The sequence below is a fragment of the Kryptolebias marmoratus genome, linkage group LG14 (genome assembly GCF_001649575.2).
Source record: "Kryptolebias marmoratus isolate JLee-2015 linkage group LG14, ASM164957v2, whole genome shotgun sequence".
Classification (NCBI taxonomy): domain Eukaryota; kingdom Metazoa; phylum Chordata; class Actinopteri; order Cyprinodontiformes; family Rivulidae; genus Kryptolebias; species Kryptolebias marmoratus.
Genome location: NC_051443.1, coordinates 24,974,858 through 24,984,582, shown reverse-complemented (window position 1 = coordinate 24,984,582; position 9,725 = coordinate 24,974,858). Strand labels below are relative to the sequence as shown.

General features: G+C 48.9%; 2 protein-coding genes across 4 annotated transcripts in view; one reads left to right on the top strand and one right to left on the bottom strand.

Annotated features, from left to right (window-relative positions):
• Positions 1-9,725, top strand: part of taf1c (TATA-box binding protein associated factor, RNA polymerase I subunit C) — a 19,077-nt gene that overhangs the window by 5,912 nt on the left and 3,440 nt on the right. The window contains exons 6-15 of one of the 2 annotated variants that reach the window (XM_037979538.1): positions 762-997; positions 1,074-1,190; positions 1,260-1,377; positions 1,449-1,520; positions 1,600-1,735; positions 3,185-3,313; positions 3,391-3,568; positions 3,751-3,888; positions 4,427-5,592; positions 6,244-6,505. In XM_037979538.1, the coding sequence (XP_037835466.1) occupies positions 762-997; positions 1,074-1,190; positions 1,260-1,377; positions 1,449-1,520; positions 1,600-1,735; positions 3,185-3,313; positions 3,391-3,568; positions 3,751-3,888; positions 4,427-5,592; positions 6,244-6,426 (2,473 nt within the window). In that variant the 3' untranslated portion in view covers positions 6,427-6,505. Of the gene's footprint in view, positions 1-761; positions 998-1,073; positions 1,191-1,259; positions 1,378-1,448; positions 1,521-1,599; positions 1,736-3,184; positions 3,314-3,390; positions 3,569-3,750; positions 3,889-4,426; positions 5,593-6,243; positions 6,786-9,725 lie in introns of those variants that run through there. The other variant, XM_017432907.3, reaches the window with a different exon arrangement.
• The window catches only part of ccng2 (cyclin G2), a 4,560-nt gene continuing 2,933 nt past the window's right edge, over positions 8,099-9,725 (bottom strand). For both annotated transcript variants that reach the window (XM_017432943.3, XM_017432944.3), the window contains one exon: positions 8,099-9,079. In XM_017432943.3, the coding sequence (XP_017288432.1) occupies positions 8,947-9,079 (133 nt within the window). In that variant the 3' untranslated portion in view covers positions 8,099-8,946. The remainder of the gene's footprint in view (positions 9,080-9,725) is intronic.

Sequence of the window (9,725 nt, the reverse complement as noted above, 5' to 3'; positions counted from 1 at the left end):
TTACATCACATCTCAGCTTTAAAAGCTCAACTCCACACTCTCTATTTCTGAATTGAGAAAGCTCCTCGGATGAGAAGCGAAACGTCTTCAGCTACAGAATAGAAGTCCAGTTGTTTTTGTTTTTTAACTTTTTTTGAATCAGGATATATTTTACAACATTTACCTGAATGATCCTGCATGAACAGGACAAAGAAAATAACCAAAACTAAGAATGTGATGTAGCCCCTCTGCCTTGTTTTGGACAGAAACTGTTTATATTCATGGACCAAAGGATTTATGGCAATTTATTAGAACTTCTGATTGTTTTGTCTAAAAAAAGTCTAAGAAATTATCAGCATTTTAATGGAGAAAGTCTATATAACTTTGTTGTTTGCTCAATTTGTTCACGTTTATGAATATTACTGATTATATTTGCATTCTAAGCTGTCAAAACATTTCATTAAGTATGTTTTTGTGGTTTTTACAGTAAAAAAATTAAGAATTTTCCACTCGGATTTTGTTTTTTGTGTGGTTTTAGGTCTGCATTTTTTAGCATTTTTAGTCAGAATTCCCGAGTTGAAGCTGCTTTTAGCTGTTAGCTACAGCACCTTTAGCTTGTTGCTTTTGCTTTTAGCTAGCCTTTTGTTACTCTCAGTGTTTTCGGCGCTCAGCGTTCTTTTAGTTTGAACACTTTCAGGTTTCAGCTGACGTCCCTGAGGCGTCAGCTGGATCTCCGGATGCCGAGATTTTCCGTGTTGGCAGCTCTGGTTGTTCCCCGGCAGGTGTCACCTGATGTTCGGCGCCTCCGCCCTCGGCTCGTACTGCAGCCTGCTGTCGGACGTGGTGCTCGACGTCCCTCCGGAGCTGCTGGGCTCGCTGCTGCACGAGGAGCTAACGGAGCAACGGGACCGCCTGCTGTTTTCCGAGAGGACCACCGGGGGCGCTCTGGCCTTCGTCCCGTTCTCGCGGGGCAGAGGGTGCCTCGCGTGTCCCGGAGGACCGGGTCTGAACCGCCTCAGTATCCTTCAGTTTAAAGGCTCGGACGTAGCGGATGGTTCCGTTTCCTGGTTCTGATTCTTACCGCGGTACCTCAGACTTCCACCGGGTGGAGCTGCAGCGGCGTGGCGTGGAGCTGAGCAGCAGAGAGCCTCACAGCTTCCAGCTGGAGGCGCCCATCAGGCAGATAAGCCACGCCTCCCTGCTGAACGACTGTAAGCCGCGGCCGCAGCAGACGCTCCTTCGGGTCCGCCCCGGCGCCTAACGGGTTCTGTGTGCCGCAGGTTGTGTCGCCGTGCGCTCGGATTACCTCTGCGGCGCCTGGAGGTTCAGCGAAACGAACGAGCCCCGCCTCCTGCAGGTGGTGAGCACCAGGGAGGCGGCGACCTGCGTGAGCGTCAGGTGAGTGACCGGCTGCAGGCGAAGCTTCCCGCGAGGAAGAGCTGAACCCGACGTCTGCTTCGTCCCGTCAGTCCTCATGTTTTAGGTGAAGTTCTGGTGGCGAGCGAGAGCGGAGCGGCGAACCTGTGGACCGTCGGCAGAGGGTGAGAAGGTCGACGTGCCGCGGACCAATCAGGTTGTAGATGTGTGGCGATTAAAGTCATTTCGTTTTTTCTTCCTCAGGCTGCAGAAAGTTCGAGTCGAAGACGCCAACTTGTACTTCAACGCCAAATCGTGGTGGAGGTGGTGCGAGTTCTCCGCCCACCCGAGGGTGATTCTGTACGCAGACAGGACCGGCGTGGAGCTGACGGACGTCAGGGTGAGGGGGAGGGGAGGGGAGGGGAGGGGGGGCTCGAAACACGAAAAAAACTTCATATTTTAAAAGTTTTGTTGCTTCGATTATCTGATGAAACGACTTAAAGGAATCAGTTCTGTGACGACCGGTAAACATGGCCGACTGACGGCTGCAAGTAGCTAAACGTAAGACACGGCTAGCTAAAAGCTAAAGGTAACAAAATGCTATTTTAAAGTTAATGGTAGCAAAAGGCTAGCTAAAAGTAGCAAAAAGCTAATGTAGCAAAAGGCTAGCTAAAAGTAGGTAAAGGCTAGTGAAAAGCTAAGGCTAGCAAAAGGATAGCTAAATGTAGCTAAAGGCTAGTGAAAAGCTAATGGTAGCAAAAGGATAGCACAAAGTAGCTAAAGCCTAGTGAAAAGCTAAAGGATAGCTAAATGTAGCTAAAGGCTAGTGAAAAGCTAATGGTAGCAAAAGGCTAGCTCAAAGTAGCTAAAGCCTAGTGAAAAGCTAAAGGATAGCTAAATGTAGCTAAAGGCTAGTGAAAAGCTAATGGTAGCAAAAGGATAGCTCAAAGTAGCTAAAGCCTAGTGAAAAGCTAAAGGATAGCTAAATGTAGCTAAAGGCTAGTGAAAAGCTAATGGTAGCAAAAGGATAGCTCAAAGTAGCTAAAGCCTAGTGAAAAGCTAAAGGATAGCTAAATGTAGCTAAAGGCTAGTGAAAAGCTAATGGTAGCAAAAGGATAGCTCAAAGTAGCTAAAGCCTAGTGAAAAGCTAAAGGATAGCTAAATGTAGCTAAAGGCTAGTGAAAAGCTAATGGTAGCAAAAGGATAGCTCAAAGTAGCTAAAGCCTAGTGAAAAGCTAAAGGATAGCTAAATGTAGCTAAAGGCTAGTGAAAAGCTAATGGTAGCAAAAGGATAGCTCAAAGTAGCTAAAGCCTAGTGAAAAGCTAAAGGATAGCTAAATGTAGCTAAAGGCTAGTGAAAAGCTAATGGTAGCAAAAGGATAGCTCAAAGTAGCTAAAGCCTAGTGAAAAGCTAAAGGATAGCTAAATGTAGCTAAAGGCTAGTGAAAAGCTAATGGTAGCAAAAGGATAGCTCAAAGTAGCTAAAGCCTAGTGAAAAGCTAAAGGATAGCTAAATGTAGCTAAAGGCTAGTGAAAAGCTAATGGTAGCAAAAGGCTAGCTCAAAGTAGCTAAAGCCTAGTGAAAAGCTAAAGGATAGCTAAATGTAGCTAAAGGCAAGTGAAAAGCTAAAGGATAGATAAATGTAGCTAAAGGCAAGTGAAAAGCTAAAGGATAGCTAAATGTAACTAAAGGCTAGTAAAAAGCTAATGGTAGTAAAGACCCAGTAGTAGCAGTAGCAGAAGGCTAACTAATGATGGCTAAAAGCTAAAAGTAGCTATGAGTCAGAAATCTAAAACCTGCTGAGCTGAACGCTGAAGGAAGCTTCTTCTTCTTCTTCTGCTCCTCCAGGCAGTTTCGGCTGCTGGTCTCACTCTGTTTCGTATCAGCAGCACGGCGGCGTGTCGGAGCGGCGAGTGTCTCCTGCAGTCCAGGTATCTGGGAGACGCCCACCCCTTCCACCACCTGGTCGCCACGCAGGTACCGAGCCCGCTTTACGGCGTTTCAGTCGCCACGCCGGGCCGAGTCTCAACGCTTCCCTCCCTCCCTGTCCTCAGTATTCGGCGTACGTCATGGACGAGCGCTTCCCCTGCGTGCCCATGCTCAAGTGGGATCACATGATGGAAGCCCCGCCCATTTTCTGTCACGCTGTTCCGCGCGCGGCGGGGAGCGAGACCGCCGGCGTCCTGCTCGGCTCGCAGAGCTCCCAGGAAATCACCCTGCTTCAGTACTCAGGTGGGTCCGAGACGAGGGCGGAGCCTGAAGGAGTTCGAGGAGGGGGCGGGGTTTCGGGACATGAAGTTGCCATGGCAACTGGAGCTGGACGCCTAAGCTTTCTTTGAAGGAATGCACAGCGTTTAGTTTATCAAATGCCTTTATGTAATGATCCCATCGTGTGTGTGTGTGTGTGTCCTCAGGAGGTCGAGTGCAGCCCTGCTTCAGCCTCGGTCCTCCTCAGGCTCTTCTCCGGCCCAGAGAGAGCCTCAGGCACCTCCCGGTTCAGATCCCTCACCGCCTGGAGACCGCCACCAACAGACTCAGCGCACCTGCAGCAGGTAGGAGCTCCTCCTCCTCCTCCTCCTCCTCCTCCTCCCGCCACCCGCCGCCGCCGCCTTCAGACTGATGGAGCAGGGCGCGCTGGATTATAATGGTCCATTTTCCAACTCTTGTCATATATAAAGCACATCGTCGCCTCCCAGTTTTTGCAACTTGGCGCGGACCGTGTGCGCCACGCTCCAATCAAAATGGCCGATCTTGGTGCTCTAGCGGAGCTGGTTCGCCTGTATCAGCGTTTATCTGATCCCTCTGTGACAGATAAAGATAATCAAACGGCTCAAAACTCACGGGAGGATACTGCGCCGACATAAGCGTCGAATATAAACGCCTCCGCCGCTGTGGGCGGAGCCCCGCGCGACTCTAACTGAGCCTCAATGCTGCGAGCGCCGCGGCGTTGTAGTTTAACCAAAGTCGAACTAAAACATCACGACTTCTTGCATATATAAGGAGCTCTGACGGCTTTTAAATTCGCCTTATAGTCCAGAAAATATGGTTAACTTTTACTCACCGCTTCGTTTCTTCTTCTTCTTTCGTCAGGTCTGACGTGCATCCGGGGGAACGCGGGAGGCGGCCCAGACGGCGAGGAGTGTGTGTGCGTGCTGCAGCTGACGGAGGCGGGAGATGTTTTCTATCAGGTCCTGAAGCAGAACGAAGACCCGTCTGACCGCCGTCGACCAGAAACCTCGGCGCCCTCGGCTGAGGCTCAGCTGGTCGTCTCCGACACGTCGAGCGACGAGGAGATCATCGGTCCGACTCAGGCCGCGGCTGTTCCCGAAACTCAAACTGTGGATTCTGATTCTTCCGAGGCGAGAGGCGGGCGGCGGCGTGTGAAACGGACGCCGCTGCCGGTTTTTGTTAACGATGACCCTGACGCCGCGACGACCGACGGAGAGGAGAAACGCTCCGGCCGGACTCCCGCGGCGCCCGGCAGCAGAACTCTTCACACCTGGAAGGTTTGGCTGCAGAAGCTGACCTATAGAAGCGGCGAGAAGGCGCTGGACTCGGATCTGCTCACGGCTGAAACCAAGAACCTGCTGACGGTTCCCGACGGCGAGGCGCGAGGAGCGGAGGAGGAGCAGCGGGAGGAAAGCCTGAGGAGGGAGCTGAAGGCGTGCATGTCGAGCCGCTCGCTGCTGCTGCTGCGCGGCTCCGCCTCCTCCGCGGCGCCCGTGCCCGGCGCCGTGGACCCCGAGGAGTGGACGGACGCGCTCAGCCGCCGGCTGACCGTCTCCTGGCGGGGCGAGGAGGCGTGGCGGGCGTGGTGGCACGACAACATGGGCCTGAACGTGGAGTCGAAGGTGGAGGCTCTGAGGAGGAAGAGGAGGAGGGAGAAGCAGGCGAGGAGAGCCGCGGGTCGACGGTTGGAGCTGAGCGGGAGCTTCACCTCCACCGTCAGCTACCAGACGGAGCTGGACGGTTTCTCCAGCTCAGCTGAGTGGTCCTCGGCGGCGAGTCAGGGGGCGTGGTCGGACGTGGACAGTGACGGGGTGTTGTCCAAGTTGGACAGGTTTCTGAGCACTCCTCTTCACGTTCAGACCGACGGTCCGGTTCCCACGCCGACTCCGACGCCTCAGAGGGACGAGAACCACGAGCAGCAGATCGTCTCCGCGTCCCAAAGAGGAAGTCCCGACACCACGTCGTCCAGCCAGAGGAGGACCAAACATCCAGCCAGGGACGACCTGAGCTCTCTGTTTGAAACGCAGGTAAGCGAGCCTCGTTGGTTCTGATCACCACACCTGGGCCGTCTGTGGGACGGGTCGTTAGCTCTGATTCTCGCAGAGCTGATTCTTCTACCGTCATGTTTACAAACCGAAAACTACAGCGGTTTGTGTTAATGTTAAATATCATCGGATACTGAAGTGGAAGCTTAGGAGTTATGCTTAGCATAGCATTGGAACAATTTATATCCACGACGAAAACCTTTCTAAAACCACAAAAATCCCTTCCTTCATCAGAATATCCTACCTGTTAAATATAAGCAGGTAGCACAAATAGATCTATGCATTAAAAGCAGAAATAAATTTCACTTGTCTGAATTTTTTATGTACAGATATGCATCTTTTAATGGTTTAAAATAAAAAAATAAAATAAGAAAAGTCTAGTTATTTCCATGCAGTGTCCAGAAAGAGGTGTTTTTCAGCTTGTAGGGCAGCACAACTGCTTCCACCCACCTCCATCATCATCATATGAAATTACTTTTTGTCACAACAAAAAACAGTGGCTGGTAAAAAAAGATTTTTAATTTCCACCCCTGGTTGGGTCCATCTGGATCAACCCCTAATTGACTTTATAGAAGTGAATAAATCCAAAGATTTTAGTTTTTTTCCACTCAGTGACAGTTTTTGTTTTTTCAGGACAACCCGGCCGCCGCCGCCTCCTGTCAGGTCAGCAGCTCCCAGCCCGTCCCCCCGAGGACCACCAGAGACGTCTTCGCTTCGTTCGCGTCTTCTCAACCCGCGTCCCGGGCGCCGCAGGGTCGACGGGGGCCGCCGCAGGCGTCTCAGACCCAGAAGAAGAAACCCCGGATGGGATTCTGACTCGATTGTCCGCCTGGATGTTTTTATTGTCTCTGAAACTTGAAGGAGGAGGACGCCGAAGGAGGATCGTCTCCTCGTGGTAGGACTGAAATGTGTCTCTGTCCCGTCTCTGTCTGTGTGAATTCAATCAGTTGAAGCGATTACAGACGAGCTGCTGGTCTGAAAATTCATATTAATAAAAGGAGAATCTTTCCTGCTTCCTCTGAGAGGAGAATACAGAAATATGTAGTTTGTCGGCGTACAAGCTCAGGTTTTTACACTTTTTGACGTCTTTCCTGTAATAAAATGCTTACCTTGGATTTTTTTACACTTGAATTTTAAAAAACTGGACTGATGCCAATAAAAGTAGTTTAAAGCAACACTGGTTGACCTTTGACCTGTCGGGTTCAGTTTTCTGTTTGTCTTCTGTCTGACCCCGGCAGCAGATCAAAGGTTTATGTTAAATTTAGGGTTTTATTGGTTTATTTCAATCGTTTTGATTCAACATCAAACAGCTTCATTGATTTCTAAGTGTTGGAGCTCAGAAATATCCATAAACGTCCTTTAATGTTTGGTTAAATGTCCCTCAGCTGGCGTCTCCTGGACCTTTTGTCTCCATCATCGAGCTTCTGGCTGATATTTGTCTCTTCTTGGTAGAGTTCAGTTAAACTGGTTGGTTTCCATCAGTCAGAACCGTTTCTCCAAGTGTCGTGTGATTGGTCAGGAGTTGATGTGGGTGTGGTTATGAGCTTTAATGGAGCCATTTTGCTTCTGCTGAGAAGCAGCTGGAGGCCGTCTTCACTACTTTTATGCCCCTTTTCCACGGGCTCTAAAGGTCCCGGCTCCACTCTACTCAGCTTGCTTTGCGCGCGTTTCCACCGGCATTTTTTCGAGGCCGGTCCCTGCTTTTTTTGGTCCCTGCTTCGGAGCAGGGCCAGCTGGGTGGGCGGCGCAAGCTTAGCTCCTGTTCACTCATTGGTCGTGGGTGTGGCCAGATTCCAGCATAAAGAGCGAAGGTAGGAATATAAACAACAGCGTTAGCTTACCCTGCAGCGTTTCTGCCGTCTGTCCCCCAGCTGAAGGCGCTGTAAAGCCTGAAATCTCCGGCGGATAACAGCTGTCCTACTCCGCGCAACAATCGCGGCATCCAGAGCGTTTCTTCCACTGCGCCTCTCTTCCTGAAGTCTCAGGAGAATCCCCATAAGTTTAAAAAACAGCAACAACACAGGGCCAACGTTGTCCATAGCGCTTTTGTTGTTTACACAACTTGCGATAAGTTTGCCCCGCCCCCCACAACACGAGGAGGCGTTCCTCTGCTGCCGACCAAACTGGCCGGTGTGAACGTGATGCATTCTTTATCGAGCCGAGCCAAGTAGAGCCGGACTTCTGAATTAGAGCCGGTGGAAAAGGGGCATTAGAGACCTCTGAGCTTAAAAAGACCGCAGAGATGCAGACGGCATGTTTCTGTCCTCGGTCCTTGTTGACGTGAAAACTGGCCTCGCTGGTGTTCCAGCAGGTTCCTGGCTCCTGAGTTTGTTCCTCCAGTTTCCTTCAGTCTGAGGAGGACGGCCGCTGCAGTCAATCCTGGTCACTAACAGGAAGTTAACGGACCTTTAAATTTAAACATTTCACTGAACGTGTGGATCTTCTGGGCCTGTATCAATAAACTTAACAACAGTTCTTGTTTTTATAAATTAATTAGTTCAATAAATCATTAAAAGCCACAAAACTTGTCCGTTTCTGCAACTGTATTCAAACTAACAGAGCGTAAGATTTAAATTTGTAACCACGATTTATAAATGTTTATTCCTCTAAATCTGAGTCTGCTGTAACATTTTATAAAAACATTTGGTTTATTTGCTTCTTATTCAGGTTTGCAGCTGATTTGTTTAAACTAAAAAAGAAGAAAAAAACAGACGAAGGTTTAAAAATAGCATTTTTTATAAGATTCTTTTTTTTTGTACATGTGACAAAAGAATAAATAACAGTATCTACAAAGAACTATTAACAGCCTTTTTTTGTACATCATTTACAGTTTTACAGTTTTTTTTGTATCAATATTTTAAAACTTTTTGTTGTTTTTTTACACTCGGCATTTTTTAGCTTCATACAACATTTACAAAAACAAGCTACATCCTTAAAATTGGCAACTTTTTTTTAAAATCGAAATAAAATAAAAACAAGCGGACTTGGATCCAACGATTAAAAACTGTGCAAAATGAACTCGAACAGAAAACGGAGGCGGCAGCTCGCCGCTCTCGCCTTCTGAACGGGACGACTTCTCGTTAATAACAGTCAAATAAGACGTTCTTTTGTTGTTTTTGGCAGGTTCTCTCTGTCGCAGCCTGGTCTGACATCTGAGATTTATTTATTTAAAAAAAAAGAAAGAAAAGCAGCTAAAGGACCGGACTCGAGCCGCCGAACGTCGCTCGCGCCCTGGAATGTCGCGTCTCGACACAAATTTTAAATTACTAAAACATCCGTTGCCAGTTGTGCGCCGGAGCTTCTCCAATAAATTAAAGGGAGGAGGAGGGAGGGGCGTCAGGCGGGGAGGAAGGGGCGGGGCTTCTGGCGGCGGAGGTGCAGAGGGAAAAAGGGGCCTTCGGCGTCGCTGCCCAGAGAGCTGCTGAGAGACTCCTCCCCCGAACTCATCACGTCCTCGCTCGAGTCCTCGCTGTGGGACAGAAACCATCAGGTCAGGGGTCAAAAAGGACGCCGACGGCCATTTTGAAGACATGAAAATCCACAGTTTGTCCCAGCATAGCTGCCGTAGTCTGAACCCTGACGACTCGGAAACGTTGGCGCTAATCCTAAATTAGCATCCGTGCTAACTGAGGTTCTTCAGCGTCTGTTTCGGTTCTTTATTCAGCGTGAAAATCTAAAAGTCAGAGTTTATTTATGAAAAAGAGTCAAATCGCTTCTAAAATATAAAACTTTATGTGTAAATTTAGCTTCATAATGTGGTGAGTGCCGTCCACAGATATGCCCGTCTTTTAATCAGCTTGCTGTTTTTGTTTCGATGTGACTGATTAACGATAACGAACTTTGAGGATCTCGGCTGTTTTCTCAACCTTTGCTGTTTGTTTTGAGCAAAACTCCCTTCTTTTTTTTTTTAGGAAATGTTGATGTAATATTAGTGAAAACAGGAGAAGATTTAAAAAAAAACAGAAACAGCCGTTTTAAAACTTCCTCCCGATCAGCTGATCGGCCGAGTTCACTTCTTGTTTTGTTTTCAGGACTCCGTGTTACATAAACGGGTGAGGCTTGCCTCGCGTGACGTAATGGAAACCTGCGTCAGCTGGTTGGGGGGGGGGGGGGGG